Source organism: Oreochromis aureus, linkage group 23 (assembly GCF_013358895.1).
Source record: "Oreochromis aureus strain Israel breed Guangdong linkage group 23, ZZ_aureus, whole genome shotgun sequence".
NCBI lineage: Eukaryota > Metazoa > Chordata > Actinopteri > Cichliformes > Cichlidae > Oreochromis > Oreochromis aureus.
This window is the reverse complement of record NC_052963.1, coordinates 25,394,258-25,414,079: the sequence shown is the minus strand read 5'-3', so window position 1 is coordinate 25,414,079 and position 19,822 is coordinate 25,394,258. Positions and strand designations below refer to the sequence as shown.

Here is a 19,822-nt window from a genome sequence, read left to right as displayed (position 1 = left end):
AGTCAAGTCACAAGTCTTACAACCTTTTTTCAAGTCAAGTCTAAAGTCATAAAATTAATGACTCGAGTCTGACTCGAGTCCAAGTCATGTGACTCGAGTCCACACCTCTGAAAGTGAATAATCTGTTAGTTGGTGGGATGCATTAGGAAGCAAGTGAATACCTTGTCTTCAGCACTAATTTAGAAGCAGGAAAGATGGGCAAATATAAAGATTTGACTGAGTTTGACAACGGCCAAATTGTTATGTCTGGACGACTGGACTCTTATTAGGTGTTCCCAGTCTGCAGTGGTCAGTATCTATAAAAAGTGGTCCAGGGTACAGTGGTGGACCAGGGACAGGGTCATGAGCGACCAAGGTTCACTGCTGGAAATGGGGAGCAAAGGCTGGCTCCTGTGGTCCCATTCAACAGACAAGCCACTGTAACTTCAACTGTTAAAAACCTTAAATCTGGTATATATAACCATTTATAGTTATATATGGTTCTTATGTGTCAGAACAGTGCATCATAACTGTTGCTGTTTTGGCAGCAGAAGGGGGGACCAACACAGTATTAGGCAGGTGGTCATAATGTCCTGCCTGATCAGTGTATACCAGGTATTACGTTAAGAGAAACTGATTTCAAAATTGATCTTGTGGTGCACATCCATCCATCCATCCATCCATCCATCCATTCCCTTTCCCTTTCGTGACTCAAGAGTTGGGCGTTCGCCTTGTAATCGGAAGGTTGCCAGTTCGAGCCCCGGCTTGGACAGTCTCGGTCGTTGTGTCCTTGGGCAAGACACTTCACCCGTTGCCTACTGGTGGTGGTCAGAGGGCCCGGTGGCGCCAGTGTCCGGCAGCCTCACCTCTGTCAGTGCGCCCCAGGGTGGCTGTGGCTACAGTGTAGCTTGCCATCACCTGTGTGTGAATGGGTTGATGATTGGATGTGTAAAGCGCTTTGGGGTCCTTAGGGACTAGTAAAGCGCTATACAAATACAGGCCATTTACCATTTACCATATCCTTTTCCAGGGTTGACACACTTCACCCTGCCAGCAACCCTGATTTCTGCATTAGACAATTAATTTGATCTGTAATCAGTGATTTAATAAGTGTTGGGAAAGTTACTTTTAAAATGTATTCCACTACAGATTACAGAATACATGCCCCAAAATTCATTTTGTAACGTATTCCGTAACGTTACTTAATGAGAGTAACATATTCTGAATACTTTGGATTACTTAATATATTGTCATGCTTTTTACAACTGTGTGATTTATTACTATTACTAAAGGTTACTTGCCAATACCAATACCAACTAAATTTTTTAATCTTAATATAAAATGAGTAACACTTGGGTGGACATAAGGTCAGTCTGCACTTTTTGCAGCGATCTTGTGTAGAAAACTATTCCGCGTGTATATAAAACACGTCCACAGCTCCCAATCGTAGTAAAGGGACCTCTGGCTAATAAGTCGGGTTCCATGTCGGGCTCATTGCCGAAAACTAGCTTTACTTTGTTGTCTGGGTCAACTGCTAGTGAGAGACAGAGAGTATGGGCTCAAAATGTGGTCATAAATATTTTGTACTTGTAAATCAGTTTTGTACTTGTAAATCAGGATTTGTATGTGTAAAAAGAATTTGTGCGTGCGTAAAAAAGATTTGTATGTGTAAAAAAGATTTGTGTGTGTGTAAAAAAGATTTGTATGTGTAAAAAGAATTTGTGCGTGCGTAAAAAAAGATTTGTATGTGTAAAAAGAATTTGTGCGTGCGTAAAAAAGATTTGTATGTGTAAAAAGAATTTGTGCGTGCGTAAAAAAGATTTGTATGCGTAAAAGAGATTTGTGTGGACTTAGCCAAAACCCCCTGCAAGTTACAAGTACGAATTTTGACCCTATTTTTCTTCCTGTCATCTGATTGGTCAATGTCATGTCAATCACAAATGTAACAATCCAATCAGAGAACAGATGGGTTTGGCTGTCAGAGGGCACTTTTTGAACTGCAGGTCCTTGAAGGGTAATACAGTTTGAAGCTGGAGGATCTCTATATAAATATCCGATAGCAGCTAGGTCCCCTTACTTTCAGCAGCTGTTGAAAGGATAAAGTTGTGGTATGTCAGTGGTTAGAAATACCATTATTACTTTAGGATTAGTTTAACACAAAGTCAGGGCTGACCCGGGACCATTGCTGTGAGTCACAGTGCGCAGCATAAAGGTCCTTTCACATCGGACGCAGGATGTGCTGCTAATGCTAACTGCTAACTAAAAGCAAAGGATCCAGAATTTGTTGCGCTGGCTGCTGAGCTCTGTGGGTTTTTGCAGCAGCTCTACCTGTACTAGATGCACCTGCTCCTTGTCGTTTCTATCTCTGACTTTATGTCCTCTACAACAGTTTCTGTTTTTTTTGCTAGTTCTTCAAATGTTCAATAAAAACATGTATGCTAATTCATAACGAAGAAAGCTTTGTAATGAAGACTGTCATTTCCAAAACACTGCCCCCCCGCGGTCCGCAGCGCTGTTGAAAAGCCTGTGGAAGTCCCTGTATAAAGCACGTAGACCTGTGACACAAAAATCACCAAACTCGGACGACCACAGACTGTTTTCCTTCGTGGTGATGAAGGAAAACGCTGGGTTGGCATGTAAAGGGCATTTATTCCTTCAAGGACCTGCAGTTCAAAAAGTGCCCCTCCGACAGCCAAACCCATCTGTTCTCTGATTGGATTGTTACATTTGTGATTGACATGACATTGACCAATCAGATGACAGGAAGAAAAATGGGGTCAAAATTCGTACTTGTAACTTGCAGGGGGGTTTTTGGCTAAGTCCACACACAAATCTTTTTTACACATACAAATCTTTTTTACGCACGCACAAATTCTTTTTACACATACAAATCTTTTTTACGCACGCACAAATTCTTTTTACAAATACAAATCTTTTTTACACACACACAAATCTTTTTTACACATACAAATCTTTTTTACGCATGCACAAATTCTTTTTACACATACAAAACTGATTTACAAGTACAAAATATTTATGACCACATTTTGAGCCCATATTTTTTGAATAGTAATTTTAAAAATATTTTTTCACGTCATTATGCGGGCCACAAGTAGAGGTGATATGTGCCGCGAGATTCAGACACAGGCATTAGAGGCTCTTAGTGCGTGTTTTGTTTGGGTTTCCACCGGTGTGGAATTAACAAAAACAGAGAGGGCATAGCCTAACAAATGAAACAGGAAAAGACCGCCGTGTAATCCATTTATTTTAACAAAGTAACTGTATTCTGAATATCACCTTTTTAAACAGTAACTGTAATGGAATACAGTTACTCTTATTTTGTATTTTAAATACGTAAGGCCCGTACATGTATTCCGTTACTCCCCAACACTGGATTTAATAGATCACCAAAAAAAAAAAAATACTGATATGCAACTACGTGGGTGAATCCCATGAATTTCAACTTAATATTAATGAATTATTAATTAATTACACCATTACAAAGAAGCCTTTCATTTCCACAGACTAATTTCACTTCAGATGAACAATCTGAACTCACTCACAGAGTTATTTAATCTAGGAATATCAATCAGCCTGACTTGATATATACGTAACTGTTTAATAAGCAACCACACACATCCATTGCCATGCAACCTTCCATCTGCACTCAGCCTTTCAGATCACTGCTTCTCACATTTGCTTCAGACTACATCCCCAAGTTGGATAAAACACCATCAGCAGTGAAGTCTGTAGATCTGGTCGGAGGAGGTGTGGTGGATTTCTAAAAGCCTGAATTCACACCTTTTCACCCTGAAGAAATTCAACAAAATTGTTAAAATATGTGACCTGACAGAACCCAATGAGACGCTGGGGGACTGTTTTGAAACCACAAACTGGTAGACTGGTAAAGAGTGCCAGCTTTGTCCTGCCCAGTATTGTCCCAGATTCTTTCATTCTTCAGACCGGACAGAGAAGACGCAGACTCAGAGTATTTATAATCATTTTATTCAATCATTAACTTCCGGAAGAGAGATGTGCACGGTGCTAAGCATCTGCAGATCTGAAGCATCACAGGCCGGATGTGTATAATATAGTCTGCTCCCTCCACCCCTACAAAACCGTCACTTTATCTATTTTAATTCTACATGTCTGCCACATAGCTGCAAAAACATCTGCACCCTAGCTACTCATGTCTAGTTTTTATGACCCAAAGGTCATTTCCTGTTGTCTTCTTTTAGCAGCACAAATGTAGGCGATGTTCTCTGCAACTCTGCACAAAGCTTCCTGTTCTGCACAGTTTTCAGTCTTGCTAAACAATCTAATGACCTATGACACAGTTTATAACTCAAAGGTGGCCTTTAATATACTGGCCTGTTATTAAATGTATAAAACAAAATACATAGCAAATAAGCGCTAGAAAATGTATTTTCCTAACACCAGTCACCTACAGTACATCCATAGAGCCCCAATATTTACCCTTTTCTATTTTTACTTTTCTAATATATCTCTGATTCACTTTTTTCTGTCCTGTATGCTGCTGTAACAAGTAATCTTTTTTCAGTGTGGCATTTAATCATTTCGATATCTATGTGTATTTCTATCCAGGATCAGTCGAAATCATCAGTAATTTCATCATTCTATTGATTAAAGTGTATGTGTCCAAATATTCCTTTATCAGTGTCTAACAGTATGTGTTTGAGGGCGATGTAATGTCCATGTGTGCATGCTGAAAGAGACTGTGCTGGTCTGACCCCCCTCCTCCTTTCAGGGTGGAGCCTGCTGGAGTCCGATGGTTGACACCAGGTCTGAGGAAGTGTAAGTGTGTTTTTAATGTGATTCATGAAAACAAAGCAGCACACATTCAACCATCTTCAAACTGTCACATCACTCATTCACATCTCTGATGTCAGGAGTCATCATCAAAGTGTCAATCAATGAACAGATGATGGATCAATAACTGCAGCTGGATTGTGTTTGTTCTCTCCATCAGATTCCTGTCAACTCACAATCGACACAAACACAGTGAACACAAACCTCAAACTGTCTGACAACAACAGGAAGGTGACACATGTGAAGGAGAATCAGTCATATCCTGATCATCCAGACAGATTTGATTACCAGTATCCTCAGCTGCTGTGTAGAGATGGGCTGACTGGTCGCTGTTACTGGGAGGTCGAGTGGAAAGTAGAGGTTCAAATATCACTGAGCTATGGAACAATCAGAAGAAAAGGAGACAGTAAAGATTGTGTGTTTGGAAGGAATGATCAGTCCTGGAGTCTGTTCTCCTCTGATGTTAAGGGTTACTCTGTCTGTCACAGTAACAGAGAAACATATTTGTATCCCCCATCCTCCTCCTCCTCCTCTGTCTCTAACAGAGTAGCAGTGTATGTGGACTGTCCTGCTGGCACTCTGTCCTTCTACAGAGTCTCCTCTGACACTCTGATCCACCTCCATACCTTCAACACCAGATTCACTGAACCTCTTTATCCTGGATTTACAGTCTGGTTTCCTGGTTCTTCAGTGTGTCTGTGCTGAGTTGAGTGTAAAGAGTGTCCTCCTGTTAGAGGACTGACTGTTGAACAGATAGTTCAGTCTGTACAAGTCTGTCTCTTTTACCCAGAAACACATTTTGAGATTCATGGATTCATCAGATGTTTTAAACTGTTCTTATAAACTGATTTGTAAGTGATAAAGATGGAAGCTACGATTATTCCAGGATCCACGTGTGTTTTTCTATCTTTTAAAGTTCATGGTGAATATCTGTGTGTTGTGTTTCTCTGAAGCTCAGTTCAGCTGAGACAGTTATCAGGTGCACTTAGTTTGCTGCAGAAGAGAAACTTTTTTCTGAGAGGATTCACTGAACAGCAGTTACCCAAAAGATGAATTTACAAACTGCTCAGAGACATTCACACATTATTGTCTAATTGATACAAGTTTAATGAGCAGCCAGGGCTCATTAAGATTTTTATTTTTGCTGTTAGAATGATGAAATGATGGCTAAACTTTATATATACCTTTTTATTATAAATGTATTAGTTCCCAGCTTTGTACATTGCTGAATCATTATTTTGTTCTCCTGGGTTGCAGTTTTCTACTTTTATTGTAAGCCTGTTTGGTTTGCAAACTAAAAATAAAACTGAGTCTGACTAGCCGTCACATTACAGCTAGACTCTTCAAAATATGACGAATTTTTAGGGAATCTCTAACTGTGAAATAATTTGACTCTAAGTTGATGATTTGTTCCTCTGCTAGTTAAAATAAACTACACTCTGACATTCTTGACTAGCTCTCATTAAATATCTAGAGCATTCCTTCATATACTACCTGTGAAGTAGAATTGATTTGATGGATGCTAAATATTCTGAAATTTGTGGAAAAAAATGAATAAAAGTATTACAAATGTTCACATGGTTTAAATGTTTCCTTGCTGGTTTGATTATTTCAATTCAATTCAATTTTATTTATATAGCGCCAAATCACAACAAAAGTTGCCTCAAGGCGCTTTATATTGTACAGTAGATACAGAGAAAAACCCAACAATCATATGACCCCCTATGAGCAAGCACTTTGGTGACAGTGGGAAGGAAAAACTCCCTTTTAACAGGAAGAAACCTCCAGCAGAACCAGAATCAATTATTTGATTGCTGATCATTCTTTTTAACTCTGATTTTGTGTGCTGAATAAATTCTTTTTTGTAATTTCTTGGGACAGATTGTTACAGAATCATGTCCACCAGTATTGAAGGAACTCTCCTTTTCTGTTTATAAACACCCATCTTTTGTTAAAAATAAATTAAATAAATTACATGACATCAGTTGTATATCAAAATGTATGAAAATATAAGAGAAAGAGATAAAGAAAAACAAATTCCCCACTGGCTGCAGTTTTGGTCCTTAAATCATGTGTCTGTGAGCTTGAGGATCCAACAGTATCTAGTATCCTAGCTGTTCCTAGAACTATGCTCTTCTGTGCAGATATCTCAGATGTTGTTCCTGGGATCTGCCTGAGTCACTCGCCCAGTTTGGGGGTAACTTGGAGTGGTAACTCCAAGTGTTCCAGTTACCACATGGACCTATGTTGCTTTCACCTTCAACATCTTCTCTTGCTCTTCTCTCATGCTTTGATAGTATTTCAAGCTTCTCATGTTCCTTCTTCTTGATGTTCACTCGGGGTGGCTGTAGCTCAGGTAATAGAGCAGGTCATCTACTGATTGGTAGGTTGGTGGTTTGAAATGTTTATTTAAAAAAATCACATTGGCTGCATTTTTAGATAAAAAACTACCAATAACTTTGTTATTGGTTGATTCTGTTCATCTGGACGTAGCGTTTTCAGTGGGAGAAACGTTTCGTCACTCATCCAAGTGACTTCTTCAGACTCAGCTGACTGCAGGTTTCCCCAATCTTATAAACAGCACATTTGCATAATGCCTGAAACCAGCTCGTTGAAGGAACAATGGGTTCCTTCATCATAATTATGCAAATTCTCATGACCATTGATCAACAACCACTGATCAATGGCCATGAGTACCATTCACAGAGAGTTGGGGAATGGCTGCAATCACAGCATTGTAAGATGGCAAAAGATGTACCCTTAGGCCCCCTCCTCGATTCAGAGATGGTCTTTCCCTTTTCAAGTAAATGGCCTCCTTGACTCCGCTTGACTCCTCCAAAGATTTTATTATCTAGCAATATTTTAGCTAAAGAATTGTGAAATGTTGAGAACTTGAAAGAATGAAACAGTCACAAGCCAGCTTGTTTCTGTGCTCATGACTTTTAATGTTTAAAAAGGTAACATGGGAAAGTTCATTCTACAGAACAAAGATTTGCTAAAAGCTAAATGATCAACACGTGCTGTGAAAAATATCTGTCCCCTTCCTGATTTCTTTGGGGGGAGGGCACTCACATATAAGACATAACCCAAATTAATATAAAACTCAGTATTTAAGTCAGGGGCGATTTTAGCCCATTTTGGGGGGTGCTTCAGCACCCCCAAAAATGAATCAAAGCACCCCCAAAGATTTCTTACTTTTTTTGGACAATATTTGCTGCTTGTGTGACACACTGCTAAAAATATAAAAACCATACAGTAAATGGTTGAGACATAACATTTTAACAAAAAAAGTATAGATACCCCCCCCCCCCCAAAAAAAATGGTTTGTTCCCCCACTCTAGCGCTGTTGCTGCCAGAGCGATGGTGGCTGAGACGCAGCGGAGCGGTGGTGTAAGTGCCTGGCTTAACCTTCAGTTACTCTTTATATAGTTAGGTAGGAGTCAGACCATGTTTCTTTTTAGCTGAAAAACATTACACCAGGTAACCTGCAGTGTTCAAAACATGTTTTCCAATGATGTTTGCTACCCTACAATCCGTCCTGCTCTGTAGTAAAATCAGCGACATTTGACCGTCCTGTTGCTCCCGTTGAAATGTATACAGCCTATTTAAAATCTAAAACTTAAAATTGTCCGTAGCCTGCTGTTGTTACCACTGTCCTGTTTGAAATGGATACTAACTAGCTAACTGACTGGATGCCCATTAACCTTATAACTCCTGGTGTGTGTGTGTGTGTGTGTGTGTGTGTGTGTGTGTGTACAGAGAGACAGCCAGGTTCATAATGGATATAAGGAAGTTTTTTCAAAAACAGGAGCCACATTCAGGTAAAAGTGTAAAATCAAATGATCCGTCAATCAAGAATAATGTTGGATCAGTGTTTCAATATTTATATCTTTTATTAGATGTTCATGTGGTTTGGTTATTTGCCTTTTGGCTGAAAGTACACTGAGAGAGGACTTTTTGTTAGTGATCTTAATAATATTTTTTTCATATTAATGTAATTTTTCATCTAATTGAATACAATCTATTTGTGTATGATTGTCATTCCAAAGAGGGAGAGAGGAAAGAGGGAACGTGAGGAGAAAGTACAAGGTCAGGAAGAACCAGGTAAGAAAACAAACAGGGAACAGTGACAGGCAAAACTGAAACTGTTAAACTGACAAAGAGAAAAAACCTGATTTTACTCATACAGTCTGGAAGTTGTGTTCTCCCTATATTAAAGCTGCTATACAGAATCTGCAAAACAAACTGGGTTGAAACATTTTTGACCCTCTTTAACAACATTCCAACATAACATTATAATGGATTGGGGAGATTAAAATTAATGATATATTTTTATGTGGTTCAGCCACAACTCTACTAAAACCTCAGCCAGTAATAGGTAGGCCAACTTTTGGACCGTCCAGTTGTCTGTATGACTGCCGCAGTACGTGCACCACATTTGCACACTATCAGAAAGTGCCAAACAGCCCTGGTGGAGTGAGGAGCTGTAAAGAAAAGCAGATGCTCTGTTTATATTCTAAAATGTTTTAAGCTTGTTTCAAAGATTCTGTACTGCAGCTTTAAATGTTTTCCAAAAGCACACATACACTTATCAGTGTTTCTCAAACTTTTTACAGTGTGTAGCACCTGAGAAAAATGTCAAGCTCTCCCAAGCACCACTATGAAAGCACGAACCCGATTAAATATTACAACACAAAATTTGTATTATTAAATTAGTAAAATTAGTATCTGCAGTAAAGATTTTTATTTGTAATAATTTATTCTGTTTTGGGAGTATTTTTTATGTATCTGTATAATATTATACATACACATTAAAAGTGAATCTCTGTCCAAAAAATGCACTCAGTTTACTTCTTACTCACTATGAGCATCATTCATTATTCTCCCCCAGTAATTAAGGTTAGGATATGTATTTTTTTTTTAAATTTCAGTCCATTCTTCTTTTGCAGCATTTAAATAACCTTTATCAGATTTGATGGTTTTGTTACAGACAAAGAAAGTGTTTTGCTTTTCTTTCACAAATGTGGGGATTAAATTGTGTTAAAATGTACAAAACAGTGATGTCATGTTTTGTGACGAGGACCCAGGCACAGAGAGACTTGGTGAATTTAAGAATCTTATGATTTAATAAAGAAATTTGCAGACTTGCACAGAGATGGTAAAATTATGATGACTGATAACGGAGATGAAGACAACAGATGATGACGACAGGGAGAAACACGGGACAACTGGAGACATTTAAGAATGCAGGGACTGACAGAGACAGGGAAGAAGTCTCATCGTGACGTGTAAAGTTTATCTTGCCTGGCTGGGCAGCTCTCTGGGTGCTCAGCACCCCCAAAGCTCTAATCCTAGAATCGCCCCTGGCTCAACTCCTTTAATGGTCCACCATATACAAGCACAGGTGAGCCCATAAATGGCAGGAAGTAAACATTCCTTACTAACTAAGCAAACCAGAACCTTACATAGAATGTGCCTGCAATTAAACACTATAGCTGTTGCCTCCCCCATCATCCTACATGTAGGGGAGGGACAGAAAAATATCTGAACATGCAGTTCAGGACAAGGTTTACAATTTCAAGTACAACAATGACAACTTTTATCAAAATCACACCAACAGGGGCCACAGTGGCAAAAGCTCTATCACCCTTAGTTCTCATCTTAGTTTGCTGTATAGCAAGTAGCCCCTGATCCGATGATCTCAGGGACCTGCTAGGGACACAGGGCTGTAGAAGATCAGAAATGTAAGCTGGTGCCAGTCCTTGCAAAGATCTGAAAGTCAAAACCAGCATCTTAAAATGGACTCTGAATTCAACAGCAAGCCAGTATAACTGATATAGCAACGGTGTCACATGTGAATATTTGGAGGATTTGGTCAGAAGCCTAGCTGCAGTGTTTTGCACAACCTGCTGACAATCCAGGGAAACTTTGTTTAGACACATAAACAGTGACTTACAGTAGTCCAAGCATGAAGAAATAAATGTATGTATAGCAATCTCCAGTTCAGATCGATCCAGAGATTTGACATGACCATCCAATGTGAGAGTCGAGTCAAAAGTTACACCTAAATTCCTGATAGAGGATTTAACATAGACCGAAAGAGGATGTCAGGGTTCAGAATATTGAGGAGGAATCCAAAAATAAGCACAGATCCGGGCGGGTGCAATTAGACGGCATTTTAATGAACACGTGTGTGAGTCCGACCGCTGTGCAGATTTCAGCGTCGAACTAAACTTACAATAATTAGACAAAGGTTTTATAGGGTTGGCAGTCTTTCTGTTACCAGGCAGACTCAAACAAAGCATACGTCACTCCAAAACCACAATGACTTTTAACATAGTCTAAAACAGAACATCATCTTCGCCTCGAAGGCAGATGCTTCCTGTCTCCATCCTCGCTGTCGCTCATCTCTGGGACATCTGGTGTACTTCCTGGAACCGACTACCACGTACGCACCCAAACTTTGCAGTTATAAACTCTTACCTACATGAGTCTATCTGTGTGTGTGTGTGCACGTACGGGGGCGCGTGCGTACTGTGTACTGCGTACGTGTCATGACCTCTCTCACTATATGTATCTGTATGTGTGTATGTCTGCACATACACGCTGCACCTTAATTGACCTCAGCTTAAGCAACCAGGCTAAGGCCATCCTGTGTGTAATGATCTTAACTTCTATATAAAATGTATAAAACAAATGTTTCAATCTAATACAACTACTTAAAGCTTAAATCAAAGATAAATGCATAATAAAACACCCTGCTCTTAACTTGCACTCACTCTGCTTTCAGTTTCACTTCTGCAAGCCTTGCAGAAGTGTTTCCTGTCTCATTTTGGCACAGAGTGTATTTTCCTGTCTCTGCCCCCTACACAGAAACACTGAAATCATAGAAGCATTAAAAACATCTAAAATTATAGATTCAACTCCACAGTTTAAAGTGGTTCTTCTTGGACCTATAATAAAGACTAATATAATACCAATATATTTGAACATCTGAATGCATCTGAATGCAACATCACTCTCAATCATGAAATGGTAATGATGATTATAAAAATAGCAGCCAATAATAGCAGTAAAATATTTCTCCTCTCGATAAGGACCAAGGGCTTACACTATCTGGGGTAAAAATCTGTCAGGAGCGCATACAAGGACTTAAGTTTTCCCCTCATTAAGTTTGAGGAAGTTAAGAGCCATCCAACGTTTGATCGAATCTAAGCAGTCATTCATAAGCTGGAGCTTAGATAAATCTTGGGGCTTAAAAGAAATGTATAACTGAATGTCATCAGCATAACAGTGATAGGAAATGTCCTCAGAGGGGCTCATTATACATTGAAGGGGAAGAAAATATATTTAAAAACAATAAAGGCCCCAAAACAAATCCTTGAGGGACACCGTAAGTAAGCGAGGTAGAGGATGATCTGAAATTAGAGACCGCCACAGAAAAACATTACTGATGTAACTATGAGGAGACCCACTCCAAGGCAGTTCCAGATATACCAACCCAATATTTTAGCCTTTCAAGCAAAGTGTTGTGGTTAACTGTGTCAAAATCTGACATGAGGTCCAACATAAGCAGGACAGAACATTTTCCTGCATCATTACTCATCAAAATGTCACTAGAGACTTTAAGAAGTGCTGTTTCTGTAGAGTGAACTCTACGAAAGCCGGACTGAAACTTGTCAAAAAGGCTGTGTTTGTCTAGAACTGCTGTAAGTTGCTTAGCCACAACCTTTTCTATAAGGTTAGCAATTAATGGTAATTGGTAACTGTATGATCTATACTGCACATAAAACATGATATAATTGCTATAATAAATGCGAATTGAGAGACAAACAGGAGAGACATTTTCATCGATGCAGAAGACAATCAATGAACTCACTTCACAGCTGACTGTGATGAATGACTGTTTTTTAGTTTCAAAGAGACATGAAGGGTACTCCCCAAAGTCTGGTCTGGATCAGTGTCTGTGGTTACCATACTTACTGGAAAAGCTACTGTGAATTAAACAGCTGGCATCGCGTTAACTTACCGGCGATATGAGTGTTTACATTTTTCATTACAAAAGAAATGTACGAATTAGTTTATTTATAGTTATCATATTTATAGTTATCAGTGTCATCGAATTCCAGTCTAACACATATGAACATCAGCTCAAATCACAGGGCTGCTGTACATCGAATGACCAGCAGGTGTCAGTACTTCCAAATAAGCGGTTAAACAAGGCTTCGTGTGATCTGCCTTTTGGTGAAGCAATTGGCCGGAATGATTCGACACATTCATGGGGCTTCATCACACCATCACTATTTACAGTTTATAGCAGCACCATTGCCACTTGTGATTTAAAATGCATTCTGAGATAAGTCAATACTACAGTCAATCCATAGCAGTTGGTTATCTAAGATCAAACTGTCTTCATTTACTGTGTGCGGTAAGCAATCAGATGTTACACAAGCTGGAGTGGCAGTGCTAACCCCACCCCCTGACTTTGATGAGTGACAAATGAAATTAATTAATGAACAAAGCCGCAGGGCCAGGAGTGCTAAATGAATTAAGTAAATACATCATTAAATAATTAATTAAATGTTTCAATAATTGATTAATTAAATATATAATTAATTAAATGTGTCATTGATTAATTTGGAAATAAATCATTGAATAAATGTTTTAAATTAAATTAATGACATTTAATAAATTATTTAATAACATGTTTAATTAATAAAGATGATATTTTATCAAGATCATATTTTTTTCAAAGGTTCAGACCAGAAAGTTTAACATGTTATTATTTTTCTCATTATTGTCTCTTCAGATTGAGTGTCTGTAATCTCTCAGAGAGAAGCTGTGAAACTCTGTCTTCACTTCTCAGCTCCCAGCCCTCCAGTTTGAGAGAGCTTGACCTGAGTAACAATGACCTGAAGGACTCTGGAGTGAAAGTTTTGTCTTATGGACTAGAAAGTCTGTATTGTAAACTGGAAATACTCAGGTCAGCATTCTTAAAATGGTCTATAGATGACTATTTAAAATCTTTAAGCAATGCAGGGCTTTCTGTTGTGATTTGTCAAATTATCTATTATATTGTTCATCCTAATCTGCGTGATGTATCTGATCCAAAATGAAAAACGTATAAAAAAGTGTTGGAAGTTGTCCAACATATTGAAGTCATATTTTCTGCATACAATACGTTAGTATTCCCTCTCTCGTTTTGTCTTTTTCTCTTCCTTTTTCCAATGAAATCTTTACATGATGTTAGCCTCCCCGATAGCACAGCTCAGTGGAGGTAACCGTTAATTAGCCACTTTGGTTTGGTTCTGAAAAGATTTGATGAGCTGTGAAAAAATTTATTTCAGATGTTTTTGTTGTCCTCACAAGGTAATATAAGATATAAAGACTTTTATAATATAGACTTAATTTACTGTCATAATCTGGTCAGACGTCTCGCTTGCCCAATATTTTCATTAAAACCAAAAAGCAACAAAGCTGATGACACCCAAAACAGCCTCAGCCCTACTTTATGTATTTTTTGTCTTAATTTTAATTTCATTAATTTTTATCATTTGTAGATTTTAAGGTTTAGATTGACTAATGGCTATTTTTAACTCCTGTTTTAGTCATGTCATTTTTTAATGATTTTTGGCTGCAATTTTTCTGTTTGCATTTAGCTATGTTGCTATTCTCTAAGAGTATTTGTCATGTCTGCAGGCTGTCAGGCTGCCTGATCACAGAAGAAGGTTGCAAGTCTCTGGTCTCAGCTTTTAGCCTCAACTCTTCCCATCTGAAAGAGCTGGACCTGAGCTACAATAATCCAGGAGAGGCAGGAGTGAAGATGCTTGAGCAGCTAAGACTGGACACTCTGAGGTATGTAGATGGCCGTTACAACCACAAACAGTGTCTGATCGATGAGGAAACTGACCCTGTCTGATTACTTAATGCTTGAAACTAGTGTTATTTGAACAATCACACATGTAGGAACATTTTTCCCATTCTGGTCTGACATAAACAGTAGATGTCTGTATGGGGTCTCAAAGGACAAATTCTCTGTCAACAACAATGGTGCAACCTGTTCAAACTTATCTCTGGAAAGGAACTTACATTTTTACTCTCTGACCTTTATTTAGATTAAGTTTTATCTGTGTGTAGAGACCATGCCCAGGACATGTTTAGCCCCTAATTCTGACATTGTTTGCCTAGCTTAGAAAAAAAGAATTATAAAAATAAATGGATTACTAGGTCACTCAACCTAACTGGCCACCTACTAAAATGGGCTTTGCATTGCTAGTTTGCTGCTTCTGACCGTTTACTGCTGAGACTTGTTTGTGCTAAAATATCAAATTGATCCTCTGGACTTTGTGATGACACAGTCACAGTTACATATAGTCAAAGTTAATCAACTTTGTTCAATCAACCTTGAAATTCAAATTCAAATTATAATAAGAAATAATCATTACAGCAGAAAGCAAATACTAAGGAACAATGGAATGGAGTTGGTGGAGCAGACTAGTGGGTGTTTTTGACTGTAAAGCCGGTCTAGCATTAACAACAACTGGTCCTATTACCCTGCAGCCTGCACTGCAGGATATGTACTGTGCCACTGAGAGCTCCAGAGAGCCTGCATGGTGGCCCTGCAGCTAACCAGCACTTCAGTCAAATGTTATTGATATAATTTTTGCGTAAATAAATGAAGATGATGAGCCTTTAAACACACTTACAAAAGGAACATGTAAACATATGCTATAATTATTTTAGTGTGATGCTGTGATACATCATATTGTGAAATATCACTGAAATTACATACTGTGGTCAACTGAACTCTCAAATGTACAAATACTTGTTAGGATATATACTGTTATGTACTGTTAGGAGAATATGAAATAAATCTATACATCATAAAGGTCAGCCAGAAAAATTAAAGTTCAGAAGAAAGACAGAAGCAATCCGAAAATGACAAGTATGAGAATGAGAATGAGAGTGAGTGAAACAGAGCAAGAGAATACGAAAACAGAAACAAATGAAAAGTGAAGTGACAATTGCTTCCTTTTGATTTAACTGCAACTGCTTCTGTTTGCACATTGATCTGATTATTTATGCATTCTTACCGTTCACATTCAGGTCAAGTAGCAGCACATCACAGATGGGAAAATACAAAGTAAGCAGGTCCCTCAGTGATCATTCACATGCAGAAAAATACAACATACCTGTTAATTAACAGGTCACAGAGTCACTGATGTTGTCAATTTAGAACAAACAGAGAGAAGTCTGAGCAAAACAATAATAGATGATTTTACATGAACTACAAAATGAACCAGCTGATTTTATAGGGTGATGAAAGAGGAACTCTTTCTCAGAATGAGTGGCAGGAAGCAGGAATGTTGACTTAATTTTAGGTAAATTAAGCTCATTGGCTATTCCTGCTGTTTGTGTCATATTACAGTGGGATGTTGTATCATGTCTCATTTATTACAGTTATAATTGTTTACAGACTAAAGCAGGAAATTGCAGATTTGTGTTCTAATACGTGGAGCTAGTAAATAAAATCTATAAATTATTCCATCCTGACTGAAGCATAACCTTTGTAAAAGCAATAGCAAAGAGTTAGGGTACACTAAATGATCATGAGGATCACATCATATTCTATGACCGCTACATTAGCTCAAAATATGTGATGCACTGGCTGCTGCACTCTACCTGTACTAAATCATTTTTTGTACCCAGTCCCAGTCTTTATGTTTAATATGCACCCACTCCCTGACAGTGTGAATGAATGTCACAGTGTGCTGAACTTTGACTGTGGCACGTGTTGAGTGCTCTCTGGACATCGTGCTTAATGAAGATTATGATGTAATGTGATAATCATTTTTGCTCTTTTGAAATTTAGACATTTTCTTCAAGTGTATGTGTCCAATTGTTGGATTGTTCCTTTATCAGTGTCTAACAGTATGTGTATGAGAGCGATGTAATGCCCATGTGTGCATGCTGAAAGAGACTGTGCTGTTTTGACCCCCCCTCCTCCTTTCAGGGTGGAGCCTGCTGGAGTCCGATGGTTGACACCAGGTCTGAGGAAGTGTAAGTGTGTTTTTAATGTGATTCATGAAAACAAAGCAGCTCACATTCAACCACCTTCAAACTGTCACATCACTCATTCACATCTCTGATGTCAGGAGTCATCATCAAATCAATCAATGAACAGATGATGGATCAATAACTGCAGCTGGATTGTGTTTTTCTCTCCATCAGATTCCTGTCAACTCACAATCGACACAAACACAGTGAACAGAAACCTCAAACTGTCTGACAACAACAGGAAGGTGATACGTGTTTTATCGATTCCATTATATCCTGATCATCCAGACAGATTTGACTGGTATCCTCAGCTGCTGTGTAAAGATGAGCTTGAAGGTCGCTGTCATTGGGAGGTTGAGTGGAGAAGAACGGCTTGGATATCAGTGAGTTACAGAGGAATCAAAAGGAAAGGAAGGAGTGATGAGTGTGTGTTTGGAAGGAATGATCAGTCCTGGAGTCTCAGATGCTCTAATGATGCTCATTCTGTCTGGCACAGAAGCATAAAAACGTCCATCTCCTCCTCCTCCTCCTCCTCCTCTGTCTCTAACAGAGTAGCAGTGTATGTGGATTGTCCTGCTGGCACTCTGTCCTTCTACAAAGTCTCCTCTGACACTCTGATCCACCTCCACACCTTCAACACCACATTCACTGAACCTCTTTATCCTGGACTTGGGTTCTGGGCTCCATCGGACGGTTTGGCAAAGGGTATTATCGACATTTATGGCCCTCCTTTGAATAAACTATTATTTGACTTTGAGTCAGTGACTCTGTGTAGTTAGTGTTCCCCTGTTAGAGAAACAGTTCAGTCTGTACATATTTATCTCTTTCACTCAGAAACACATCATGAGATGTATGAAAGATCCTGATATTTATTTTCAGTACATTTAGAATGATGAAAGAACTCAACTTTGGCATGTCAGTGGTGGCATTTGGAGAATTAAATCATCCTTTAGAAACTAGATATAAATATTATATTTTCCAACATGATTTTTTCCTGTGGTACAGATGACAATGAAAAGATATAAAACAGTCTGCAAATCATAAGTTATTAATTCAAATGATTATTAACACCACAAGAGAAGATTTCCTGTTATTTGTACCACTCACTTGGTCATGTGATCTGGTTGTGCACTCCATCATAACTGACATCGCTTTCTACTTTGATATTTTCATGGTAAATAGACTGATTCTTGTTTAGAACTTTTGTGCACACATTCATACTCTGATGGATGATGGAGAGGGTTAGTATCTTGCTCAAGTATATTTTGCATGCCAACTGGAGCAGCCAGGGATTGAACCACCAACATCCTGATCATTAGATGCATTGCTCTGTCTCCTGAGCTATAACCAGCCATCATCAACGCTCTTTCTTAAACCCTCTCTGAGAGAATCTCAAACATGAGGAAGACAGGGAAGAGAGTGGACTCATTAGTAAAATGAAAAACAGCCAATATTGACGTTTAAGACAAGTGAGGTAACAGAAATACTATATATATGGCAGTGGTCACCATGGCAACATCAATGTCGTTTGCTGCGTATTGTATTGATTCTAATCCTGTCAGCCACATATCAGGATATGCTGTTGTTTGTATTTCTTTTCATTGTTACCATTTTTGTCTTTTTTAACAAACTATTTTTTATCTCTTGCCATTGTTTGCCAGTGAGTGAAACAAAATTTTGTTCCATCTTTCTACAATAAAAAATATCTTCATCTTAGTGATTGTATGTGCAGAGTTGTAGTTACTTACAGTGACCACTAGAGGCCAGTGATCCTAATAGTTTCCCAGGAACCGTCCAGTTCATCCACATTAATGAAGCTGTTGGTGATCAACGCTTATCAGTACAACTATAAAAACAATATTAAACATTTAAGTGCTCTACAAATAGTTTGTCTGATGTATATAACTAAGCTGTGTTTTAAAAGGGTAAATATAAATGTCAAATTGAAAGCAGATTTCACCGTAATGTACTCTATTTTTAAAATATGCCAAATGTAATCTGTCTTGGTAATGTTTTACTCATATTTTGTTTACACAGACTCAAGCAGTAGGACATGAGATGAAACACAAGGTCTGCGTCCAGGGTGGACACAGACCTGCTCCCCTCAAGCAGGAGGCTCCAGTCCATTCGGACCAGAACCTCTCACCATAAGAACAGCTTCTTCCCCTCTGCTGTTGGACTCATGAACAATAACCATAAGACTGTTCCCACCACTTGCTCTGATTCAAACACATGACCCTATATTGTGGTCTCTGCATCTGTTCCATTTTTGCACTGATCATCACCTGCATTCATGTATATATCAATCTGCTTAGCACTTTTTTTATTTTTATTTTTATGTTTAAGTGTTTTTGTTATAGTATGTTTTGCACAAAGTACCGCAGCAATTTTCTAATGTTGTAAATCTGCTCAACATTTGGCAATAGACCCTTTTCTGATTCTGATTTGAAATAACAAAGCAGCATGGTGGCACGGTGGTTAGCACTGTTGCCGCACAGCAAGAAGGTCCTGAGTTCCATTCCCCCATCAGGCCAGCAGGGTCTTTCTGTGTGGAGTTTGCATGTTTTCCCCGGGTTCTCGAGCTTCCTCCCACAGTCCAAAAACATGCACTTTGTGGGGAAAGGTTAATTGAAAAATCCAAATTGCCCATAGGTGTGAATGGTTGTCTGTCCCTATGTGTTAGCCCTGCAACAGACTGGCGACCTGTCCAGGGTGTACCCCGCCTCTCGCCCTATGGCAGCTGGGATAGGCTCCAGCACCCCTGCAACCCTGAAAAAGGGTAAGTGGATGGATGGATTTGAAATAACATTTGTTACTTCAATTTTGAAAGTTAAACAGCCAGAAAGTATCAACGTGGAATCAATGCAGTGCAATGTGTTTGTGTCAGGTCAACTGTTGCATGCAGATGTCCTGGATTTACACTGTTCCCTGGTTCCCTAGTGTTTCTGCATGTAGT

The 19,822-nt window shown here is 38.8% G+C and overlaps 1 protein-coding gene across 1 annotated transcript in view; it reads left to right on the top strand.

Annotated features, from left to right (window-relative positions):
• The window catches only part of LOC116314230, a 45,776-nt gene extending 27,343 nt beyond the window's left edge, over nt 1–18,433 (top strand). Inside the window, exons 10-12 of the mRNA XM_039607039.1 lie at nt 14,509–14,664; nt 16,823–16,869; nt 17,041–18,433. Of these exons, the coding sequence (XP_039462973.1) occupies nt 14,509–14,664; nt 16,823–16,869; nt 17,041–17,645 (808 nt within the window). The 3' untranslated portion in view covers nt 17,646–18,433. The remainder of the gene's footprint in view (nt 1–14,508; nt 14,665–16,822; nt 16,870–17,040) is intronic.
• The last annotated feature ends 1,389 nt before the right edge of the window (nt 18,434–19,822 follow it).